General features: G+C 41.9%; 1 protein-coding gene across 1 annotated transcript in view; it reads left to right on the top strand.

Annotated features, from left to right (window-relative positions):
- SYNE2 (spectrin repeat containing nuclear envelope protein 2) overlaps positions 1 to 24,161 on the top strand; it is a 265,942-nt gene that overhangs the window by 44,522 nt on the left and 197,259 nt on the right. The window contains exons 10-26 of the mRNA XM_037901108.2: positions 1,403 to 1,504; positions 2,878 to 3,015; positions 4,410 to 4,574; positions 7,116 to 7,228; positions 8,394 to 8,550; positions 11,693 to 11,789; positions 12,347 to 12,534; positions 12,695 to 12,859; positions 13,227 to 13,382; positions 14,634 to 14,807; positions 17,080 to 17,238; positions 17,503 to 17,676; positions 20,300 to 20,434; positions 20,591 to 20,746; positions 21,803 to 22,020; positions 22,303 to 22,378; positions 23,548 to 23,666. Coding sequence (XP_037757036.1) covers positions 1,403 to 1,504; positions 2,878 to 3,015; positions 4,410 to 4,574; positions 7,116 to 7,228; positions 8,394 to 8,550; positions 11,693 to 11,789; positions 12,347 to 12,534; positions 12,695 to 12,859; positions 13,227 to 13,382; positions 14,634 to 14,807; positions 17,080 to 17,238; positions 17,503 to 17,676; positions 20,300 to 20,434; positions 20,591 to 20,746; positions 21,803 to 22,020; positions 22,303 to 22,378; positions 23,548 to 23,666 — 2,492 coding nt within the window. The remainder of the gene's footprint in view (positions 1 to 1,402; positions 1,505 to 2,877; positions 3,016 to 4,409; positions 4,575 to 7,115; positions 7,229 to 8,393; positions 8,551 to 11,692; positions 11,790 to 12,346; positions 12,535 to 12,694; positions 12,860 to 13,226; positions 13,383 to 14,633; positions 14,808 to 17,079; positions 17,239 to 17,502; positions 17,677 to 20,299; positions 20,435 to 20,590; positions 20,747 to 21,802; positions 22,021 to 22,302; positions 22,379 to 23,547; positions 23,667 to 24,161) is intronic.

Here is a 24,161-nt window from a genome sequence, read left to right as displayed (position 1 = left end):
CGCTGCTCTCAGAATCGGCCGGCACCATGTCCCTGAGGCACCTGGGGGGGCAGAGGGCTCTGTGCATTGCCCTTGCCTCCAGGCACCGCCCCCCGCAGCTCCCATTGGAACGGGGAACTGCGGCCAATGGGAGCTTTGGGGGAGGTACCTGGAGGTGTGGCAGGGGCAGCCCGCAGAGCCCTGTGTGGGCCCCCTCCACTCCCGGGGCCGCGCAGGGACGTGGTGCTGGCCACTTCCCGGAGCGGTGCGGGGCCAGGGCAGGCAGGCAGGCAGCCTGCCCTGGACCCAGTGCGCGCTGCTGCCACCCCAGAGCCGCTTTAGGTAAGTGGCGTCGGGCCGGAGCCCGAACCCCTCCTGCACCCTGCCCCCCAAGTCCCTGCCCTGAGCCCCTGCTGCACCCTGCACCCCCGTGCACCCCAAGTCCCTGCCCTGAGCCCCCTGTCGCACCCCGCACCTGCTGCCCTGAGCTCCCTCCCATAGTCCGCACCCCTCCTCTGCCCCAATCCCTTGCCCTGAGCCCGTTCCTGCACACCGCACCCCTTCCCACACCCCGCTCTCCCTCCCGCACCCCAACCCCCTGCCCTGGCCGTGCATACAATTTCCCCACCCAGATGTGTCCCTCGGCCCAAAAAGTTTGCCCACCCCTACTGTAGCATGGTTCAGTAACATAGTTGTAAAACATGGTGTGATCTTGTCTACAGTGACACAATTGAGCTTATTCTAACCTTGTGTGTCCCTATTTTATTGTAACCAAAATCCCCAACATGGTAGATTTTTTTTAATAGTGTAGACAGAAACTTTGTTGCAAAGTTCACTTTTTTGTTAGTTAAGATGTCCATAAATATTCCAGCCAACATTTTCTGACCTCGTTGCCTAAATGCAAGCTCCCAAAATTATACCTAGGTACCTAGATAGAAGTAGACTGATTTTCAAAAGTGCTGAGCAACCCAGATCCTTCTTGTTAGAAGCTGATATAAAGAGCATCCAGAGAAAGCCATTTGAAGGGCATAGCAAGAATTCTATTGGGTCTACAAAACCCAGGATGTATGCTGTATATTCTTGAATGCCATCTACTGGCACCTTTATCTATTAACCAACAATTTACATATGATAGCATGTTCCTGTAACACCCTGAAGTCTGGCTACTTGTTTCAAGCTGCCTTACTGTATTCAGGAAACTAACTTCTGGCACCAGGTTTGAAGATTTTGGCTTTCATCTATTTGTACGGCCTGATCCAAAGCTCATTAAATCAGTGGGAGTCTTTTCACTGATTTCAATGGGCTTTGGAACAGACCTTTAGTGAGTGGGAAGGCTTCACTAGTGTGTTGTTTTATGACACAATGCAAACTAAAAATAAGACTTGCAGAATGCAAAAATGGAATTTTCTGCTCCAATTACCAGGGGAAAGTAAAAGAGGCCTTGAGCTGGCTGACTGCACAAGAGAAGAAGTTAACAAAGTTGTTGGTTGATACAGAAAGTGAAACATGCTATAGAAAATTTCAAGTAAGTAGCATTAAATGACATTTTTGAATATGATAGTATTTGCAAAGAGAAATGTTAAAATAAGCCCCCCAAAAGTAGCTTTTCAAGTTATTGTCCAATCTGAAGATTTAAATTTAACACCGTCCCCTCCCCCCAAATCTGTCACTGGATTTGGTAAATAAACCGAAGTCACCGAGGAAGAGTTAAGATAAAATTCCCTCTCTAGGAGGAATGTAGATATATGCTTCTCAGTTACTGTGGTGATAATATTGTAGGTCTTGCGTCAGTTTGTTGTCACTGAAGGGGTGCTGGAAGTGTTGGCTGCTACTCATGCCTTAGGGGAATGGCTTCTTCCATTTGTACAGCCCAGATAACGGAGTATGTAGAAGGGAGATTTATGGGGCCATTAGAGAGGTAATTATCCCCTTCTCCACACAGTGAGTGCTATTGCAGCTTCATGCTGCAGCAACCCCTAATGGGTGTTGCTCTCTGCCCTCTTTAGGAGCAGGGGAAGAATGGCCAGTGGATCCACATACCGCACTTGCCGTAGCCTGCCCCCAAACCCGTCATCCATCAGGGAGACCCCATGGAGCTGTACTTCTGGAAGAGTATGGGACTTGCAGTCCCTGTGCAGTGGTTTCCCTTGCTGGCGGTTTTGCTGAATCCAGGGCCCTCTACACTAATAGTGGGGTGACAGTCACAATTTATCCCTGAGAGAACATGAACCCGTACAAAGTCTGACTGAAAACAAGTGATTGAATATTATAATAGGCAGGGAGGAGTGTTTTGTTCTCTTCCTCTTATTTAAGTTCCATGCAGAGTCAGCCAGGCTAGATTTACTCTATGTTCTGCAGCTGGTCTGACTTCCCTCTTGACAGTCTATGCATTGACAGTCAAAATGCAAAAGTAACAGATTTTAAAATGTTTCCACCCCAGTTGGGCAACATCTGTGTGGCACACTTTGGCCTTGTATCTAACATGTAATATCCTCCTAGCCTTGTATCTAACATGTAATATCTTCCTAGCCTTCACAGTTCCCCATGTTGACTATGCCTAGTCTCAGACAAGATATTTTTCTCAGTACAGTTGAATAGTTATAGCAGTAGAAAAAGTTAGAGATATTACTGTGCGTTTGCTTGGGAATAATGTATTAACATGATATTAAATAAAAATTCAGCTACAGTGTTATATTGTGAGGCCCAGATACTGCCCTTAGATGATGGTGCCTGATTCCCATTGACCTCAGTGGTTTTATCATTCCATCATTCCTTATCTGGACCACCCACTGAAGTAAATGAGAGTCAGAAATTCACCTCCAACAGTAATATCTGGTTCTAGGAATTATTACATGTGGTAGTTTTCCACTATAGATTGCCTTCCCATTTTAACCCTAGGAAATGCTGTCATTTATGGAATTGTTTAATGAAGAGAAAAGACCCTTTCTGCCAGTGTTGTCTTCAAAAAGAAGTGTGCCTGAGCTAAATGAAGATCAGAAACGGATGAGAGCAACATGGGATAACCTAACCTCCCAGGTTACAGAAATATTTCTAGCTGCTGTTTATGTTATTAATGTGAACACATTCTATGAAGACGATAAAGCTCACCCCAGGAATTTATACTGTAGTATAATTATGTTTCTCCTTTTTCGGGAGGGGGAGGAATCACTATACTGAGGTATTGGCCATGATCCTGAGGTCCAGTTGAGCTGGGCCTGGTGTGCAGGGCTGCAGAGGTGTGGGGGTGGAGTTGGGGGTTTGTGGCTAGAGGAGGGTGATGACAAATGTGGCTCTCTTTATGTCTATCTGATCCTAGGGCTGCCAGCGGCATGCAAAGCATGATCTTGATCTGATCGTCCTCTGAGCTTAGCAGCATTCAGATGCAGAGTTTTGGGCTGATCTATGCTTAAAATGTTCGGTTTGACATAATAAGGGTTAAAATAATGAAGCAGCAGAGAAAAGAGCGAGCAATAGAGTCTGTAGCTGATGAGATATTTTTTTTCCATGGCATGGGTGGCCTTCCTCCATTATCCAACTCTGCCATAGCAGGACTGTTAATCCCATTGGATAGTACTCGGTAATGAGCTTGCTCATGTCAACTGTCCCTGAACTAAGGATTGGAATGGCTAGGGAACTGGGATTGTTTAAAATGAGATGGGATTTGATAGCTGCTTTCAACTACCTGAAAGGGGGTTCCAAAGAGGCTGCATCTAGACTGTTCTCAGTGGTAGCAGATGACAGAACAAGGAATAATGGTCTCAAGTTGCGGTGGGGGCGGTTTAGGTTGGATATTAGGAAAAACTTTTTCACTAGGAGGGTGGTGAAGCACTGGAATGCGTTACCTAGGGAGGTGGTGGAATCTCCTTCCTTAGAGGTTTTTAAGGTCAGGCTTGACAAAGCCCTGGCTGGGATGATTTAGTTGGGGATTGGTCCTGCTTTGAGCAGGGGGTTGGACTAGATGACCTCGTGAGGTCCTTTCCAACCCTGATATTCTATGATTCTATGCCAAGTATCTCCCTGCTTGATTAGTGGCTACTGTGGATCAGATACTTTTGGTCCGCAGTGGTGGAAAGACAGTCAGAGCACATTATTCATGATAGAAGTCATGTGTCAAGGTGCCACTAACTTTGGGTAAATTTCCCTGTGACAAAACTTTGTTAGTCATCGTATGTTGACAAAAACTGCTCAATTCCCTGTAGCACCAAGAAGATTGCAAGCGGGGGAGAAAATTCTGATCTTGAATGCACCCAAATGACTCCCATTTCACTGCTGTGGGAACTGCCTGCTTGCTACTGAGCGCAAAATTTGTCTGTGAAGTAGTTAGAATGTTAGATTAACAAGTATTATATATAATAATCTTGCTAATCCCCTGAGAATAGGGTAAGAAATAAACAGAGAGATTTTACCATTGACTTGTATTTGCCTTTTAGATTAATGAATGGAAAACAAAGCTGGACTGTGCACTACCCCCACCTCTAGACAGCATCGAGGTCTGGCTCCAAGAGGTAGAACATCTGCTGGCAGATGGTTTACCTGATTCGCAGGACCACTGTAAAGCAATGGCCCTCTTCAAAGGAAAAATTATATTATTTAAGGTTTGTTAAACAGAAAAAGACTGTTAAATTTGACCCACTAAAGCACCTACTATGGAAGTGATGTTAGTTTTTGGGAGGGAATGTGGTCACTGGATTGATTTCTTTTGGAGAATATATGTACTTCTAAAGATGCCTTTGGTAGCAGCTGTTGATTTTGAACAATGGCAGGGTAACCAGATAAATACAGAGTTTTGTAGGAAAATTTTTTGACTTTATGGGGGTAAGATGTAAGAGAAAGCCTTGATGGAGTGAGTAAATTAATGTGTTTTCATCATATTAGCACAGGGGTGGGCAAACTACGGCCTGCGGGCCACATCTGTCCCACCAGCCATTTTAATTCAGCTGTCGAGCTCCTGCTAGGGAGCGGGGTTTGGGGCTTGCCCCACTCTGGTGCTCCAGCCAGGAGCAGGGTCAGGGGCCGCTCCATGTGGCTCCTGGAAGCAGTGGCATGGCCCCTCTCTGGCTCCTATGTGTAGGGGCAGCCAGGGGGCTCCACTCCACATGCTGCCCCTACCCCAAGCACCACACCCCTGACCCCCTCCCACACCCCTGCCCCAGCCCTGATCCCCCTCCCACCCTTTGAGCCCCTTGGTCCCAGCCCGGAGCACCTTTCTGCACCCCAAACCTCTCATCCCCAGCCCAACCCCGGAGCTCGCACCCCCAGCTGGAGACCTCACCCCCTGACACCCCAAACCTCTGCCCCTGCCCTAATCCCCCTCCCACTCCCCGAACTCCTCGATCCCTGCCCAAAGCACCCTACTGCACCCCAAACCCCTCATCCCTAGCCCCACCCCAGAGCATGGTTCCTGCAACTAATTTAGTCCCTGGGTCAGCAAAGCAAATAAGCAATACTAATCCTTACATCTGTACTTATGTCCATCCCTGTTCAGAAGAGCACATGGCTAAATTTTCTACTGACTTGAGTGGAACTTAATGTGCCTAAAGTTAAGCACTTGCTTAAGTATTTGGCAGCTTGGGGCTTTAAAAACAACAGAATATAGTCTGATATTTGGAAGTCACAACATATTACTCCAGTAATGAAATCTTTACACTGACTCCCCAAGTCTGATATTATTTTTAAGTTTTTCTTTTGAATTTTAAGCCTCTTAAAAGAATACCTGAATGATCATCTTTTGTCTTTTATGACCAGCCATTTGGGTTATATTCCAAGTTGGCTGGTTATTTGATGTGCCCTGTCTGTAAGCTTGAGAAGGTGGGAGGGTTTATTATAGATTGGGCTAGTAGTGCTGCCTATTATTAAGGTTATCCAGCACTTCCCAATACAAGACCCTGTTTTCAGTTGCTTAAAACTTTGCCAAACTGTAATAGTTTGAGCTGTAATTTTCTATGCTGGGTTTCTGCCACGTGTATTTTTTTTTTTTTTTTTAAATTTCAGCCAAAATGGTTTGGCTATTTCTGAGAATGGGATAGGGAAAATATGTTGTTTTGCCCATGTTTCAATAATTTCCAGTTGAAAATTTCAACAGAATCAACACATTCCTACAAAATTTTTTATTTTATCAAATCAGCATTTTCCAGAATGGGAAAACTTTCTGCTGGAAAATTTCAGATCAGCTCTAGTTCCAACACTGCTATGACGTATGTCGGTGTCAATATGATGTCAATTTGATGTGTTAGGTATTTTTCAGTTTTTTAAAAAACCTAGGAAATCACACATAAAAATATGTTCAAAGAACAGTATTAAAGTTGCAAGACATATTAAGAAGTGGGAGAATTAAGGTTGCCTGTGCAACCTTACTTTATCCCTATTGTACATTTATATTATGATACAGTCTTTAATTACATGATTAATTCTAACATAGTTGTTTTGTGTGTAATTATAACTGTGCCCTTCATCTGTGACATACACTTTTTATCACCTTCAATTCCCAGGTGGCATAAGTATTTAATAGTAGTTTACAGGAATGCTGCATTCCATATTGTGATTAATATTCATATGGGAATGTTGTGCAGTATTCTGAGACAATCTTTGTGGGTACTTTGTATGTTCAATTTGTTGCTTTTGGCAACTGGCACCTGTGATATGTTCCCATGAGATTTGCCGCAAAAATTCCAACTTCTGCCATCGAAAGGTTAATATATTGTCAATGGGATAAATGTTTTTTTAAATAGTGATTTTACAGTAACAGACGATTAAAAATAAAGGTATTTATTTACAAGGTCTTGCTGTCAGTCTAACGTGTGGCAAAGCAAGAGCTTCATACTTTGGAAAGACGTAATATTGCACTACAGTATGTGGAGAGGGTGACTTTAAAAGTAAACAAACACTGGTAGTATTGACTTAATGCAATATTACCTATATATATAAAAACATGGCGAGGTTTTTACTATGCTTGGTAAATACTCACATTTGGGGGTAATATAGGAAATGCATTTATACTGTACTGAATAAAAACTGAAGTGAGATCCTGTGGTAAATGTGTTTTCTTAATAGCTCCCACTGTAATATGGGAGTGGATTGTATATTCCCAAGTACACTACTTAGCAGTGAAATATATTAATTATAATATTTTTTTCCAGGGCTTGATGGATTATTTTGACTGTCACTTGGTCACCCTTCAATCCTTTGAGAATAAAGATGAGAAGGATATGCCACTGGTTCCAACTGAGAAGCTAGATGACATGAAAAGAAGGTTGCAATTCTCAGATTTACCCTGTTGGGCACTTGAGTTGACTACATTCATATTAAGTTAAATTATTATTTTTAGCAAGCTTAGCACCATTATGGAAAAACACTCGAATTACTTGTTTTCTGTGTTCAGTTGTTGTGCACTTAGATGGCACAAGCATAAACGGTCTGTTCCCAACTCTGCAACTGACTTGCTGCAGGATCTTGTCATATCACTTCTCTGTGCCTGTTTCCCCATCTGTGAAATAAGGATAATGATACTTACCCATCTTTTAAAATCATGTGCAGATCTACAGATGAAAGCACTATAAGTACAAAGTATTATTAAATAATTAAAAACTTGCATCTGACAAAGTCCGCTCTTAGCTCAAAACTGGACTGCATCATTCTGCCATGTCTGAGTTTATTATTTATTGAGCACTATCAGCGTGCTTTGTGTTCTACAAACGTATACAAAAACATGGTCCTACCTCAAGGAGTTTATTACTGTCTAGTACAAACACAGGCAAAGCAGGTCAGCCACATGCTAGTAGTAAGATGGGCATTGTTATGACTTTAAACTGGAGTAAGGATTTTGCAGAGATCAATTTTGAAAACCTTTGTGAAAAAATTGTGTTTTGATGTAGGTTTTGGAGGAAGGAAGAGGTGGTTTGGTGTATGAGGATTGTGAGACTGTTTCAAGTAAAACAGAAGATGAGTTAGTAGGGGAATATTAGTTTTAATCTTTTCATTAAAAATTAACCGTTATATTGAGCTTGCGTAAATTCTGAAGCACTTTAAATTTGTTTTGTTCCATCTCAGTTATGCTGATCAGGGTATCATCATGCAGTTTAAAGCCTACATTTTCGAAAGTGACCAGTGATTTTGTGTGCTGAACTAGAGACACCTTTCAAGGGCCTGATTTTCAGACAGTGAGTGCTCTGAACTTTCTGAAAATCAGCCCCTTTTAAGGTTTCTTAAATTGGACATCCAAAAATTAAGGTGCCCAAATCATTACTCATTTAAATAATTAACCCTAAATATTTTAGAAATTTTTTTCCTCTTCAACAGTAGGGACTGTGTTTACATATGATATCTGGAATTTGGGTAATTTTTAGGTTAGAGGTCGGTCTCTGTAAATGAATGTCTCATTATGTCCAGTTTAATTCCAAAACTCTACTGTTTTCCAGATTTAGCAATATCCAGTCTACAAACTTCAGCATACTTCTAGAATACCACTTCTGCCTGTGCTCCGCTATCTCGGATGAAGTGACATTAAAGTTAAATATCAGGGATATCAAATATGGGACTAAGGAATCTGTGGAGTTATTGCTGAGAGATTGGCATGTAAGCTTAAAAATAGTTAATATTTTTGGCAACTGTTCTCCAATTTAAACCAGTGGTAGTTGCCCTCTTGGATACAGCCTTAGATCTAATTCCATCCAGCATCCTCTCGTAGCTGGAGGCAATTTGAGATTTATGCAAAGGAGGGTGGGTTTCAGGTTGAACCTGTATCTTTATAAAAGGCCTTGCTATCACCATGTTCATCTTCCCATTTTGCTGTAGATATGTGTATGCCTCATATAGCTAAAATACACTTCAGACTGGAATAAAGGTGAGACAAGGTAGGTGAGGTAATATATTTTATTGGACCAACCTCAACTGGTGGAAAGGTACAGAGCTCTGTGTAGCTCTGAAGCTTGTACCTTCTTCCAGCAAGTGAAGTTGGTCCAGTAAAAGACATCACCTTGCCTACATTGTCTCTCTCATGTCTGGAACCAACATGCTATAACAACACTGCAAACAACTATGGAATGAAAATTTTATTTATGATCATCCAGCAGTTTGTCACTGTGCAGCAAAGAGAAGCATACAGAGTGATGAAGGACTAACCCCCTTTCTGAAGCTAGTTAATTTTGCTCATTAAAATAAATTATCAAAGGCTGTTGTACTCATGCCATGCACACTGTGCTAAATGTGACCATGTGATTGTGACCATCATCTTACACTAGAATGGACCCTGCCAGTGTGGATAGTGTTTACAATAATACACCTTATGCTGCATTTCTTTCCTCCCTTCATCTCTTTTTCAGTCTCTCTTTTCCAGTTACAGTTTCCCAGAGTTTCATAAAACACTCTGGTTTGGCTGAGGCCTGGATTCAGTGATGCTTTTTTTTGTTGTGAGAGTGATTTCACCCTTAAGCTTCAATTTCATTTGAACCCAAGAACTTCAAAGCAAAACTCAGTCCAAACCACCGAGTTTCATCTGATTGTTAGTCCAAATCCTATGCAAGTGATGAGTTTTCGCAGGATTTTGAGCAAAAGCCATGAGCCAAGATACCTTCTCCATGACAGGCCCTGAATACTCCCCCTTCTCCCCCATCTATCTCTCTCTTCTGATGATGTGATTATCTGTGGCCACCTCTCTTCTGTCATTGTCTTTGGGGGCAGTTGACTAGCCTCCTTTCCTCCTGTAGTATGCGAGGGTCAGCAATATCAGCCCACTCCCTGCCTCAAATTCACAACCCTCTCGCGCAGGACAGCAGGTGGTCACAATTCTGCAGCAGCAGGACTCCAAATGTAGAAGCCATCTGCCACCACCTGCTACTCCCAGAGAGTGATACTCAGCAGCCCTTCCTTCTCTTCCTTCCCAATATGCACATATCCTTATGGTCCTCGTTGCGGATGAGTTGACTTGTCTGATTGCATTTTGTGCTTACCTCCCGTTTTGTGGCTGGTTATTACAGCACATATGGGGCTCAACGTTACAGTCCTTAGACAGGCAATGCTCCAATTACAGTCAGGGAGAATTTTGCCTGCATTAGAAGTGCAGGATGGGGCAACATGTTGTGTAAAATCACACTATTCTTGAAGACATCAGCAATAATAACCCATAACATGGTGGGTTGAAAATTGAAATGTAGCCTTTACTCTGAATTTCTTGGATTTTGTCAGTTTCATCTGGCCCCAGTTTCTGGGGGGAGGGATAGCTCAGTGGTTTGAGCATTGGCCTGCTAAACCCAGGGTTATGAGTTCAATCCTTGAGGGGGCCATTTAGGGATTTGGGGCAAAAATTGGGGATTGGTCCTGCTTTGAGCAGGGGGGTTGGACTAGATGACCTCCTGAGGTCCCTTCCAATCCTGATATTCTATGATTCATCTGGTATATTGTTAACACAGATTTATTATTATAATGTATTACTGGGCTTTTGATTTTTGGTTTTAACTGATAAGCAGCGGTAAAACATACCTGATATTAAAAAAAAATCCATGTTTATTCAATAAACACCAGAAAAACACCAAAAATTGTTACTTGTATTTAAGAGATTGTCTATACAGAGCAGTAATGCAGACTGTGGGGGTGTGATTTCTAAAGTACACTAAGTGTTGCTCATTAATTGGACCATGTTGATCCTGCTGGTGCTCACCAAAGGTTCCCTAGTGTGCATAGGTGTAGTGCTGTTTGAAACAGTACTGTGTTAAAGTGCACTAGGGAACATATACTATATAGTAACAAAGTCGTGAAACCCCTTGATTTTTGGACATCTACATACAATTCAAAAATTGCAAAAAGTAAATCCTAAAAAATGAACTTAATAAATCCCCCAAACCAGAAGTCCTGTGTATTAATTCTGTAGTGCCATAGGTGCTCATGGCACTTTCCAGGCTTATCGGAAACAAATGCCTTCCCCAAGGAGTTTATGATCTGAGAACTTAATTCTGAAATGACTTATCCTGACTCAGGCACGTACTGTGGCCTCTTTGAGTCAATGGCCTGAGGGTTTGTCTACATGAACAATTTGTTCACAGTAAACTGGAGTGTGAACCTACCCCACACTAGCCTGCTGGGGACTAACTGTGTGGACTCTGGTGACATGCATTAACTGTTTATTAATGCGCTTTGATCTAATCCTCTTTGAAATGGGACTCGATCAACGCTTATCAGTGGACTATTAATGTGCTTCAGCAGGGTCCACACAGACAGTTATTCCATGGCAGGTTGGTGTGGGGTAGAGTCACACCCCAGCTTGCTGCAAACTAAGGGCTGGTCTATGCCTAAAGTAGACAGCTTTTAGGTCACCCTAGCTATATCACTCAGGGGTGTGAAAAATTCACACCTTGCGATACTTTTGGTTAAGCCAACCTAAGTGCCAGAGTAGACAGTGCTAGGTCAATGTAGTAATTGTCTACACTACAGCAGTGCTTCTAGTGTCGACATACCCTAAGTGTTTGTGTAGACAAACTCTCAATGCATGAGTTAGGATTACTTACAGAAGTAACCGTTTGCGAGATCAGGCCCTATAATAGGCATAATTCATACAAAGGGTGGGGGATGGGATGCAGTGAAAGTAACTTGATTTTGCTTTGTTTATGTTTGGCCTGTATCTTCTGGGTTCATGTTCTAAAAATTAATTGATCACAAACTGAATTTTCTGCATATTTTTATGTCAGTCAGTATTACCTATCTCAATTCCCTTTAACTTTGGCAGGATTTTATTGAAGAAAGGGGAGTCATAGCTCAACTAGAAACTGCTTTTCAAATATGTGAAGACATGAAAAACAAAAACATAAGCACGAATGTCTTAGGTAAGTGAATGCAAATAATATAGTACTTTAATAAGAGTTGTGCTTTAAACTGATCATTATTAATGTTTTAAATTCCTGATTGTTTTTTTAAAAAAATAAAAGTATGAGGAGTCCATTGGCACCTTAAAGACTAGCAGATTTATTTAGGCCTAAGCTTTCATGGGTAAAAAACCCACTTCTTCGGATGCATGGAAGAATTCTCCATGCATCTGAAGAAGTGGGTTTTTTACCCACGAATGCTTATGCCCAAATAAATCTGTTAGTCTTTAAGGTGCCACTGGACTCCTCGTTGTTTTTGTGGGATACAGACTAACATAGCTACCCCTCTTTTATTTTCTGCAGAACGTTGGTTTTGTTTAGTTGGTTTATGTTTTTCCAAACAGTTAATAATAATCCCCTTCAGCACCCAAAGGAGGAAGGATTCACTTCTCTATTGTGGCAGTTTCCAAGCAATTGAGAAATATGCTTAATATTGAAATTATTAATAATTTTGAAATTGTTAATATGAATTAATGTCTATTTCTAACATTTGTTTTATCATGTATTTAATATTCTAGCTGGTGATCCTTCAGACACTGGTAAACTATTTAAGATGGTAGACTCTAAGATTTCTACATGCAGAGAATATATTTACAATGTAAACACTGTCCTACAAAAAGTTCTATGTTCTTGGGCTACTTATATGGAGAACATTCATTTACTGAAGACATGGTTGGACGAAACACGAAAAGGACATCCTAAAAAGGTATTTGATTGAATGTCTCCTTGTGATTAAGCATAAAGATACTTGTTCACCTTTTTAAAGCACTTTGAAGTCTTATAAGTGCAAATTATTATTATTATTTTGGGAAATATATTAAAGAACTGCATGGTGGGTCTTTAATCCTTTCAATGCATCTCTATAGGTCCCCACTGAGATTCTGGCAGACTGGAACTCGGTGCATGGTACCTTAAATGAAGCTGGAAACTTCTTAATTGAAGTCAGCAATGAGCAAGTGGGATCAGATATTTCTAAAGAACTGAAAAAACTGAACACAAGATGGGCTAAATTTATAAAGAGAACACAGTTTGTAAGTAACCGCAGCTCTGTTTACTTTCATGGGATCATTTTGTTATGTAGATTTCAAAAGCACAGCTGTATTTTTAACAGTATAATTATCGGTTGTTATTTACAGATCAATAATCTTTCATACAATTCAGTGTTATCCATTTTGGAGTGGGTAAAGCAAGCAATACACACAGGTTCCCAGTTGTAAAAGTCCTTTAGAACTCTATTAGCATTGAATGCAATGGTGTATATGGCTGAGAATATACTAGAGCCCCTTGTTTCAGTTTTCTAGATGAGCCCTTAAAAAGTGTATTTATTAATGATACTGTTGTGCCAATAAATGATCAAAAATAAATGATAGTATCAAATGCTGTGCAACCTTTTCACAGGAGATGAGATTACTGAGAATGCAAGAAGAGCAAAAGAAGTCAGTTGTTGACAGTAATGGAAATTCTCAGCCTCCTGCAGAGGCAGTGCCAACTGCATGCAGTGCTACAGCAGATATATCAACGGAGGCTAGTAAGAAACATATTCAGAATGCAAAGGTAAAGAGTTCTCCTATAGTCTAATCAGTATATCAGCACTTAAATTTGGGTAGTTTTATCTATTGAATATACAGTCCCACTTTTTTGGGCACTACATCTCCACTTCATTCCCAGCTTCCACCTATGCTCCTCGGGGTGTATGTGATGGTCCCCAGGGGTATCCACGGCTGTGAGGCACCTCATCACTACCTGCTCTTAGCGTGAAGTAGTCTTGTCTCTGCCTGCTGTAGATCAGCTCCCTGGAACCGTATGTGACAGCACAAGCACGGCCTCCCAGGTGTTCACAGGTCTCACTCTCTCTGTACAGGTAGCGATCGGCACACAGTAACCCCTGAGTACTCAGAGTTCTCGGCAGTGTTCAGCTCCTGTTCCCCAGAACACTTACAGAATTACAGGCCTGCTATTCCCACAGGGACAGAACTCACCGGCCTGTAAGAGTCAACTCAGGACCAGCACTTTGCTTATCACCATAGCACTTAGATATAATTATAGTGAAAACAAGAATAGTTTATCACAGAATAGAAATTCAAGTAATAGTGAGTAAGAATATTGGAATCAAATGGGTACATATTAAACAAAATCGTAACATGCTTTCTAGAGTCTATACTTAACTGACAAGTTACTCTCTTGTCTAAAAAAAGAGTATCTGAACCAAACTTCTCTCCAGAATTCTCAACCAAGGCTGGTTGAGACCCCTCTTTCATGAAGCAAATGTGTTGTCCCACACTCAAGATAAGATTCTCTTCTCCTGCTGCCTTTCTTTTCCTGTTAGATTCTTTCTGAAGTTCTTTCTTACAATCCTTCATTCGCATTCAGTTAAGTCTGGTGAGGGGATCCACTGTGAACAAGAAAATACTCAAGTTACATGTGAACAGATAGGCTGTTTTTCACCTTTTCTGGTGACTAGTACCTTGATACAGACTTTAAGAACATATTTTCAGTTTATACACAGCACCTGCACATACATTGCACAATGATATTGATGACAAGAGTGACGCCACCTTTCATTTAAGACCTCACATGCCATTCTTTGGTGAACCAGAATGTGCATACCAGAATCAGGAGATTCCTGTAACCCCATTGCGCCCCCTTGTCAGTTGGCATTAAGAAGATCTTGGGTCACAGAGTGAAAGCCAGAAAGTAGCCCATAGGCTGATTAAATGCTTGCAATGTAGGGTGGGCGGAGAAGGAAATTCTGAGCATTTTACAAATACTGACTTTGCTAAGATTCTAAATATTCCATGTTCTCAGCTTAGAGAAGAGAATGCAGGTGTAACTGAACAGGCCACTGAGCTTCTGCCCAGAATGGAGAAAATTGAAGAGCTGCTCAAAGGAGTAGAAAACTGGGCCACGGGAACAGAATGCCTTCTTGAGACCATCAAACGTGAAGGATGCATGGGAAGCTCAACAGAACAATCTTTACAGGTAGAAATGCAAATATAAAGTTTAAAATATCTATCCAGTCATCAGATTCTCAGTCCTGAGTTATGAATTCAATGGCTTGTGTTAAATGAAGCAGGAATGAGGATGTATTTTGTATTAATAAATGGCTAAGTAAGGGAAGGAGGTGCTGTAATGTTGCTAGGACTAGGTTAGTTGTCTAACATTATTTTTCAGGATGGCTCCTGTCAGAGTCCTGAGTATCCCATCATGGTAACTGCTTTTCCCCTCAAACATCGTCACTCCCAGATTACAATCACAATTTAAAGAAAGATCTCAGTCCCATTCTTCAACGGGTTACAGTTGTGTGATAAAGGCCCCTCAGTAATCCAGCACACTCCCTGCCCAGTACTCCCCGCTGACTAATACCCTGCAAATGAATGAAGTGAGAGTGTGATGAATGCTGGTGATAATATTTACTGAAGAGGCAATGCATTTATCCTCTGGGGAGGAAGCACTTTATCCCATCAGTCCTGCTTGGCTGGAAAGGGGACCTGTAGAGCTCTGGCAGGGGTGTGAATCAGCTGCCTGCTCTGTACTTTATGTATCTGACCCTGTAGGAAATTGATTCAAACATCCACTCTGTAAAGAGGGAAAGAGTCCTCAGTGTAGTTGCAAAGATCTTTGTTTTTAGTCTCAGGGTTATTTTACTTAGAGATTATGCACTCCTGCTTTGGGTAAAGTCTACAGTATTAGGAGGTATGGGCATGTTAAAAGAGTGTACATGAATTTTCAGAATTGTGTGCATGTATATAAACTAAATCCCATTCTCAGTGTGACATTTGCTTGTTAAAAATGTGAAGGTGACAAAAATGCTCTTACATTTCTATGAGTTGTGTTTCAATAAGATTGTAACAATGTCCCCCATGATTATACAAGATCAAGTTTTTGTTTCACTTAGAGAAATTTTTAATAAAGCATAGATCGTCATCAGAGGAATGGTAATGGATAGTTTGAAAATGAGGTGAATATTCATAGATCAGAACAGCTCTCGGAAAGACACACAGTGATAAATATCCAAACCCAGCGGTGTAAGCTGTGCTTTCAAAATATCCAAGCATGTTTTCTGAACAGCTGAGTGCACATTTGGGGCTCTATTCTGCAAGCAAATATACACATGAGTAACTTTGCTTATATGAGACTTCCTGTTTATTTTAATGGGACTACTCACATGATACAGTTACTGCTGTGTGTACACATTTTCGTGATCAGACAATGCACGTGCAAATATGTGCTTTGTATGTTCAGTTACTAGGTTGTATGTATACAAGCATATTTTAAAAAAATACTTTAAAATAGAAGGTTAGGCAAAGAAATGTAACATATAATGTAGTGATAGCAAGTACAATCACAAAAGTTAAGTACAAGTCAAATATGCGTATGGATGTCACAGGGTCCACTCACTGCTAGGGGCATCTCCTCCTGGCCACTTTAGGGATTAGCTCCTTCCAGATGCTGTGCCCTCCTCTGGCGCTCTCTCCACTCTGCGGACCTTCTCACTCCAGGAGCTGCAGCTTCCTCTTCATGACTTGGCCCTCCAGGCAGGTCACTATAGTCCTCACCTTCCGGGGTATCAAAGTCTTTCAGCATGAACTATCCCAGGTAGTCTGATCTCCACTTCCCCAGTGGCTGGTAGGGGAACCCAGGCCTGCCCTCTACCCCAGGTTCCAGCTCAGGGACCCTCTCTTCAGCAACCAAGGTCTGCCTTGCTGCTTTTCCCCTGAGCCTTTGCTGTCTTTCTGGCTCGCCCCACACTCTGGGGTTGCCAGCTGCACAGCTCCCTTCTCCCAGGGAATGATTGCAGACTAATTCCCTGAACCGCCAGCTGCTCTCAGCTCCTGGGCTTCATACAGTCGCCTCCTGTTCCCATCCAGCTGAGCCTCCTTTAATTAATCCCTGCTCCCTGGCTCTTTCTTCAGGTGCAGCCTGGACAGTTAATTGGCCTACCTAGCCACCTTAACCCCTTCAGATTGTGTGTGAGGTGGACACCCCATCACAATGGAATTAATTAGATGGCTTGACAACTTGTTTTCTCTGCTTCTTTTTTTGGTTGGCGCCAGACTCTTCTCTTCCCCCCTCCCCAGACGTTGATACTTTGGACTGCAAGATAATGACCTGTAATTGCAAAGCGTGGTCCATATGTAACCAAATATTCCCTACTTTTCAGTCAATCCTTGCCTTTCAATTCAGTTCCTAAAGCTAAAGGATATACATAAAATTTAATATTGAAGACTTCTGTTGTGTTTCATCTAAACAGATCCTAATTGCCAGAAGAACCTTGTGCCAAGAACAAGTTGCTGCAGCAGAAGAAATCTTGCAAGTTTTGACACGTAACATTTCAAGCCAGGTGTCCCTCCCGGATTTTGAGACAGCTGGGCTACAGACACGAATTAAAGAAGTCAGAGAGAGACTCCAGGTCTTTGTTCCCTATCACTATCATATTCAGTACACATATCCTTATCTGTAGTATTTAATGGTTAGAAAAGCGTCTTTTAGGGTCCATGTAAAATATAAATATTTTAAAAATATTTGAGCAACTCTTCTCTTGTCAGGCGCAGAAGGAGAAGAGATTTCAAAATTAATATCCAAAGCTGAGAAACTTGAGTCATGTTATAAAGGAATATTTTAGTTGTTTTAACAATACTCATGCACACCCTAAAAATTGTCGCTTTCTTCCTAGGCTACCATGAATAACCTAGACCTTGTCTCACCCAAATCTAAAGAGACTCTGTCAGAAAAGGAGGTCATGATCAATTTTGAAAAATCCCAGAAGGAGCTTGAAACATCTATTTTAAAAGCTATGCAACTCATTGGCCGAAAAGTGAGCCCAGATGCGCACATTTCAAAAAATGAGGTGGGTTCAAATATTTACTTCCTACCTGTGTCATATGAAGATTTTGACTATCAGAGCACATTATTTCATCGTGAGATTTTGTGACTAAAAAAATCTTACACAAGTGGACCCCAAATTTTTAAGGGTCATCCCCCCGTTACCCCTGTTCATCCCCCCCCGGCTCCGAGCTGGGGCGGGGAGTGTGGCTGCGGATCCTGGGATGGGAAACGCAGACATGGGTAAGGGGGCTGAGGCTGGGGCCACAGCTGGGGGCAGGTCTGGGTCTGGGAATAGAGCTGCAGCCAGGTGTGGTGCCATGGTTAGGGGCTGGGGGTGGGGCTGGAGCAGAGCTGGGAGTGGAGCCGGGCTGGGTGGCACTCCTTTCCCGACCCCATGGGGCCTGGCCTGGGCCCCATCACGCCCCCCCAAACACTCCTCCATGCCCCCATAGGTGGGCGCACCCCACAGTTTGGAGACTTCTGTTTTACACTGTTGTGGAAAAGAGCACATGTTTCTTGGCAGTTCTTACAACTTTTGTTTAAGAACTTTTTATTTTATTATTAACAACATACTTAAGCTTTCTGTAGAAATATCAAGAAATCTTACTCCTAACCTGGATTTTTATATTATCGTTATCTGTGTGTATTTTGTTTAAATCCCCAAAATGGTAACCACACATTATAAAATCTGTCGTTTTTCTATTGAAAGGATATCCTGAACTTTGTTTCTCCATGTCACTAATGCTAGGAGGTCTCTCCATTTCCAACAATGCCTTATTAAACATCTGGCTATTAGTTGTAAGTGCCTTATCAAAACTTTGAAAGCTGACTGACTAAGTGGCCATCAGACACACAAGTAACTTTTTGCACCTAGCTTTGACATGATTTGAACGGAAGTAAAACCTAGTTTAGATTATGTTGTTTATAATCATGACAGTAATATGGGGGTGTTATGATGGAGAGTTATATAAAAAGAAATTGAAAGTTCTCAAAGCTACTGTAATTCAACCTCCTTGTTTATATAAGCTATTCTGTATACTAGCTGTCTTCTTATATGGCTCCATCACTCCCATACCCAGGCAACTATAAGGCACTCAAGAATGTACAGCTGTGAACCACAGTTGTGTTTCTTGGCCAGTTAAAAGTCTTTAGTCTCATCCTGTATCATGTGCCCCAGCTCTGGGACAAACTTTTCAAATGTGGATATAGATGCTGAGTGCCTCAGTTTTTTGGGGGCCTAACTTGAGACTCCTTAAAGGCACCTGATTCTCAGGAAGTGCTGAGAAACCACCCTTGGAAAATCCAGACCCCTTTAAAGTGTCTTAAGTTGGGCACCCAAAAGCATTAGTCACTTTTGGTAATCTTGGCCTTGGGCTAAATTGCACCATTTAGGAGGGTCTGGGCTGGAAAGCAGTGCAGACCCAGCACTGGGAATACTCATAGGGATTCTACCTCAAGGAGGCTGTCACGGGGTCACTCACCACACTGGTGCCTCCCGCTGGGCGTTTTGGGAATTAGTTCAGTCCCAGCAGGTATGCCCTTGGGTGATGGTGGCTCTCCCATCCTCTCCTCTGCCTGCAGACCCATTACAGCACCTTTCTCTCAGTGTCTGCTTCGTGGCACAGCCCTCCAGCTGTGTCACCATCCGGTTCCCCCCCTTCCAGGGGACTCCTCCACCAAGAGTCCAGCCACTCCTTGCATCGGCTTGGCAGTCCACAGCCAGGCCGCTCCTTCAGCGGCTAGTGGGGGGTGGGAGCACCCAAGCCCACCCACTACTCTGGGCCCCTGCTCAGGGCTCCTGTAAACAGCAGCTTCCTGCTGCCTCTTCTTTCCAGCTCACTGTCTCTATTCCCTGGGCCACTTCCATGCAGCCTCAGTTCCTTCTGCTCCTGCCTCTGGCTCCAGCTCCTTTGCCCTCTTCCCTGGGCCTCGAGCCTGCAAGTCCTGGCAGCCCATCAGGAGCTCTCCCAAGCTCCCGCAGTCCCTGCTAGCACCTGCCTTTCCCCAGGTGCTGGTCCCTCTGTAGGCCTCTAGGAAGCCAGTCTTCTCCCTAGGGCTCCCTGCAGCAGAATGACTCTCTCTGTTCTGCAGCTTCCTTTTATATGGGCCGACTGGGCCCCGATTGGCTAGTCCAGCCCCCGCCCTAATTGCCTGCAGCCCCCACCCTAATTGACTGTTTCCCCTGCAGCCCCTCCCTACGATGGCTTTAACCAGGGCCAGTGCGGGCCAGGCGCCCCATCACAGAGACACAGTCCCCTTCCATGCTTCCTGTCATATATAGGAGGTGTGCCCCATTGTCTGGGCATAGGGAGGGAGGATAGCCACTGATCTACTTTGTCCGCTCCCCGCTGGTACAAAATGTTCCTGCGATAGGTGTTGTTGTGAGCTGTACCTTCGCTTTCCCAAGCGTAGGGGCTGCAGTTGTCCTTGGCCCTTTTTCAGGCACAGAAAGTGCAGGAGTGCAATTGTGCTCTGGCCTGCCTATGCATCCACCGCAAGGGCCTGGGACAATCTGGCCTTTTGCCATTGCAGCCCAATAATAAGTACCTTGTCATTCATTATTGTATAGTTTTGATATGATAATGACACTGTTTTATGATATACATAAGTGAAGATCAATTCTGGTTTTGTTTTGTTTTTTGCAGGAAGCTTTTAGCATTTTGGACACAGGAATTCTTGAAAAGTTTTTGAAAGCAGCTGAACAATTGAAAAATATTTCACCAGCTCATGAAAAGTTAGCAGTGGAGGAAAGATGCAAAGATGTTCGTGAAAGATGGGAGGTGAGAAAATATACATAAGAGAATGAGTTGCTTTTTCTTATCAGACCTGGTCTCTTGAAAAACAAATTTTTGTTACAGAATAGAGGTTTTTATTTGCTTTGTAGCCCATTGTCACCCCATGACCATCACACTGAGAGTGCTTTCTGTACTTTGCAGGCAGTTCATCGTGAAATCATATCATGTATTCAGTTCATAATGGAAATTGAAATAGGGAAATTTAATGCAACTTTTTCAAAACTCAGTAAGCAAATAAATAAAGAGAAGAAACTCCTTAGCATCGGTAAAACCAAGGGACTTATAAAAGAACACGAGGTACTGTATAAAAATGCTGTCCTCAGCTTCTCTGCTTGGTGACTGTATTGTATATCCTTCTGCATTTTATCATTTAATTTTCTTTCTAACTTCAGACTGTTCCACTATTTCAGGAAGCAGGCTTTCAAAGAGTCACCTCCTTGCCAGTAGGGTGCTAAATTTTTTCGGTTTATACCTTACTTTATAATCATCTCTTACAGGTGGTGTCAGGGTTTCCTCCCCAATCTGAACTCTGGAGTAAAGATGTGGGGAGCTGCATGAAAGACTCTCTAAGCTTATTTCTACCAGCTTAGATTAAAAACTTCCCCAAGGCACAAATCTTTCCTTGTCCTTGGATGGGTACTGCTGCCACCACCAAGTGAATTAGACAAAGATTCAGGAAAAGGACCACTTCGAGTTCCTGTTTCCCTAAAATATCCCCCCACCACTTCTTTCCCCATTGGTCCTTCTGGTCAGGTGCCAAGTAGGTTAAGTGAACCGATTAACCCCTTACAGGTAAAAGGATTCTGTACCTCTGGCCAAGAGGGATTTTATATTACTGCATACATAAAGGTTGTTACCCTTCCCTTTATATTTATGACAGGTGGTTTTATTTTTAATCCTTAATTACTCAAAATGTAATAATTAAAAAAACCAAACTTCACGTGCACTGTAGTTCCCATTCAATGTACTAATTGCATGGCTAAGGTCCTATGCATAGAGCTGACTCTACCCACAATGGTTGTATGGAAGCCCCAGTTTAACTCCTTGTTTGTGTTGCACACAACCTAGTCTCATGACTTTAAGTGGTGTTTTACTAGTTCATAGGCCTGTGCTAGTCCTCCGCCCAGGGGTAAATTTCACACATTGTGTAAGAAACTTTGGTTTACATTTTACATTTTTACTCATGTCTTTCTCAGTCATCTCTTCTTTAATTTTCTTTTCACCTTATGTTTTCAAAGTGGTTTGAGAGCCTCAGTTGAAAGTGCATTTACATGACAAAAGAACGCTAAATATAACAATGTATGAAAATAACTGCATTGTTATAATTTATCATGTGTTTGTTTCTTCATTTAGGCTTTTTTTTCTCCTGAAGGCAACCTCGGGGAACTAAACAACTGCCTACAAGTTCTTAAAGCAATGTGTGAAAGACTGGCTGCAGAAGAAACTCACCTGGAAACAAAGACACTAATTGCAGAGTGTGAACAAAAGCAAGAAGAACTTCAAAAATGTGCAGCAGATGCTTATGTAACTCTGCTGTCCCATATTGGAAATGGTCAGGCGTCTAAACAAGGGTGAGTATTTTGTGGCGCAATGTATCATAGCTTCATAAAACTAAGACATCTAGATCATCCTCCTGCTGTTGCAGGATTGTAACCAGGAGTATATTTTTCTCGTGTAATTGTTCTTTTAAAATATTTTAACGAACTAGTCTATGTCCTGTTAGATTAATCTTCGGCAGAGTTGCAGTGTTTGTTTTTTGTCTTGTGATATATACTGCAAGATTGCAATGTTTTTTCTTTGTATTCACTAGTTGTTGCTGTTGTTGTTAAGCTGAAATTTCTTTTAAATCTTAGGGGCTCTATACTTGCTCCTGAGAATGGAGAAAAGGAAGTATCTTCCCAATCAGTTGATATACTTTCAACTCAGGAGGTATGGAATTCAGATCATAGACTCATCGGGTTAGAAGGGACCGCAAGGGTCATCTGGTCTGCCCCCCTGCCAAGACACAGGATTTGTTGTGTTTAACCCATCCAAGACAGATGGCTAAAGACATACCATTATCAAACACTGGTTTATCTAGAGTGGATCACGGGCAAATGGAGAGCAATTATTATGTCTGTCTATATCACAGTGGAACTCAAGCACTCCAGTCAAAGCTCAGGACCACATTTTGCTCACAATGTACAAATTCTTATTGAAAAGATAATCTGTGCCCCAGAGAACTTACAGTCTAGTTCCTCTCTCTGAGTGCAAAGGGCAAGCTCAAGGGCCACTTAAGTCCTCAAAATGGGACTCAAGTCCTTGTATTGCCCTTCTTGATAGGGTTGAATTTCAGCCTCTAGCACTAGAGGAAACACACCTAGAATACTACATTTAGTAGCCAAAAGATGTGAACAAATAGGAGGAGATATAGAGATGGAAAATGCTGGAGGGGTTCACTTCTAAGGAAATATTAAAATAAAAGAATATGTATAGCTTTATTAAATAATTGCTAAGGTAGAGGGTTACAACTATTTACTGGTAGTGGAATGCCATAGAGGAAGAGGTCTTGTTTAGAATGTGGTCCAAGAGGATGATAATTCATGTGACCCAAGATGTACATAGGCGGCACAGTATTCATCAGCAAGACATCCAGAAACATGCTGGTGACCTGCACAGAGAGTTCAGCTTGAGTCTCCATTGTGTTAGCACCAATGGCTGAGGATATAGAGGAAACATCTGTTAAGGTAGCTGAGGTTGCTGTGTGCGCCACTGTGATGAGGAAGCGCTCTCATGCTGTGCTACAAATACTGTCCATTGTATAGTGATGGAATCTGCTGCTTTGGTGATGGCATCTGCTGCTTTGGTGATGGCTCAAATGTCATGTGTATAGACCATGGAAAGAGGTGTATTTCATAATTTTATAATTTTACTTAATAATCTAGTTTAAGTGAATCTTATGTTCATAAATTGAGTTTCCTCTCTGAGAAACTGGGTGTGTTTCGCATGAAGAAGTGATTGTTTCTCTTTGCAGTGTATGTATGTCTTCTGATCTTTGTAGAATGCATAGATATAAGGTAATGCAGTTATCAACGTAATTGATTTTTACATTTGATTAGGCATCAGGACCAGTTTCAGATGTAATTTTGGAATCAGACATGAAACAACAGAACGGTGAAAGCTGTACAAAGAAGTTTGAGAAAGACACTGATTTGCCCTTAGAGACTTTATTAGAGAGGTAATTTTTAAATGGCAAAATATGCACATTTAGAGATAATACTATACTAAAAAGTTACAAGTAAACTGGAAATTTCATATATCTGGACTATTTTTGCTATTCTGAATTCTGTTCTCTACTTATTCTTCTAAATTTTGTTTTATCTATTTATCTTACTAAACAGTCACTCACAGTAGTATCTAAATGTAAATTAGATCTCTGTAACAAGGAAACTAATGGATTTAGTGATTTTTCTGCTTTTCTGTCTTCCTTGGTTAGAGGAAGCTTTGCTTTTGGGTGTGTGTATGTGCCTGAATATGATGAAGCCAAACATTCTGGGCCAAATTTCCAGAAATTCGTTATTTTTTACACAAAAAAACCCATGTTTGAGCCTGAAATTAGACATTCGCACACACAAATAAGGTACCTAAGTGAGCAATTACTCCATTTTAAACACAAATGCTTATTCATGTAAAATTTGGAGTTTAGGTAAAAAAACCAATTCCATGAGCAAAT

The sequence above is a fragment of the Chelonia mydas genome, chromosome 6, assembly GCF_015237465.2.
Source record: "Chelonia mydas isolate rCheMyd1 chromosome 6, rCheMyd1.pri.v2, whole genome shotgun sequence".
NCBI classification, from domain to species: Eukaryota; Metazoa; Chordata; order Testudines; family Cheloniidae; genus Chelonia; species Chelonia mydas.
The sequence above is the reverse complement of the archived record's forward strand: the minus strand, read 5'-3'. Positions and strand labels throughout refer to the sequence as shown.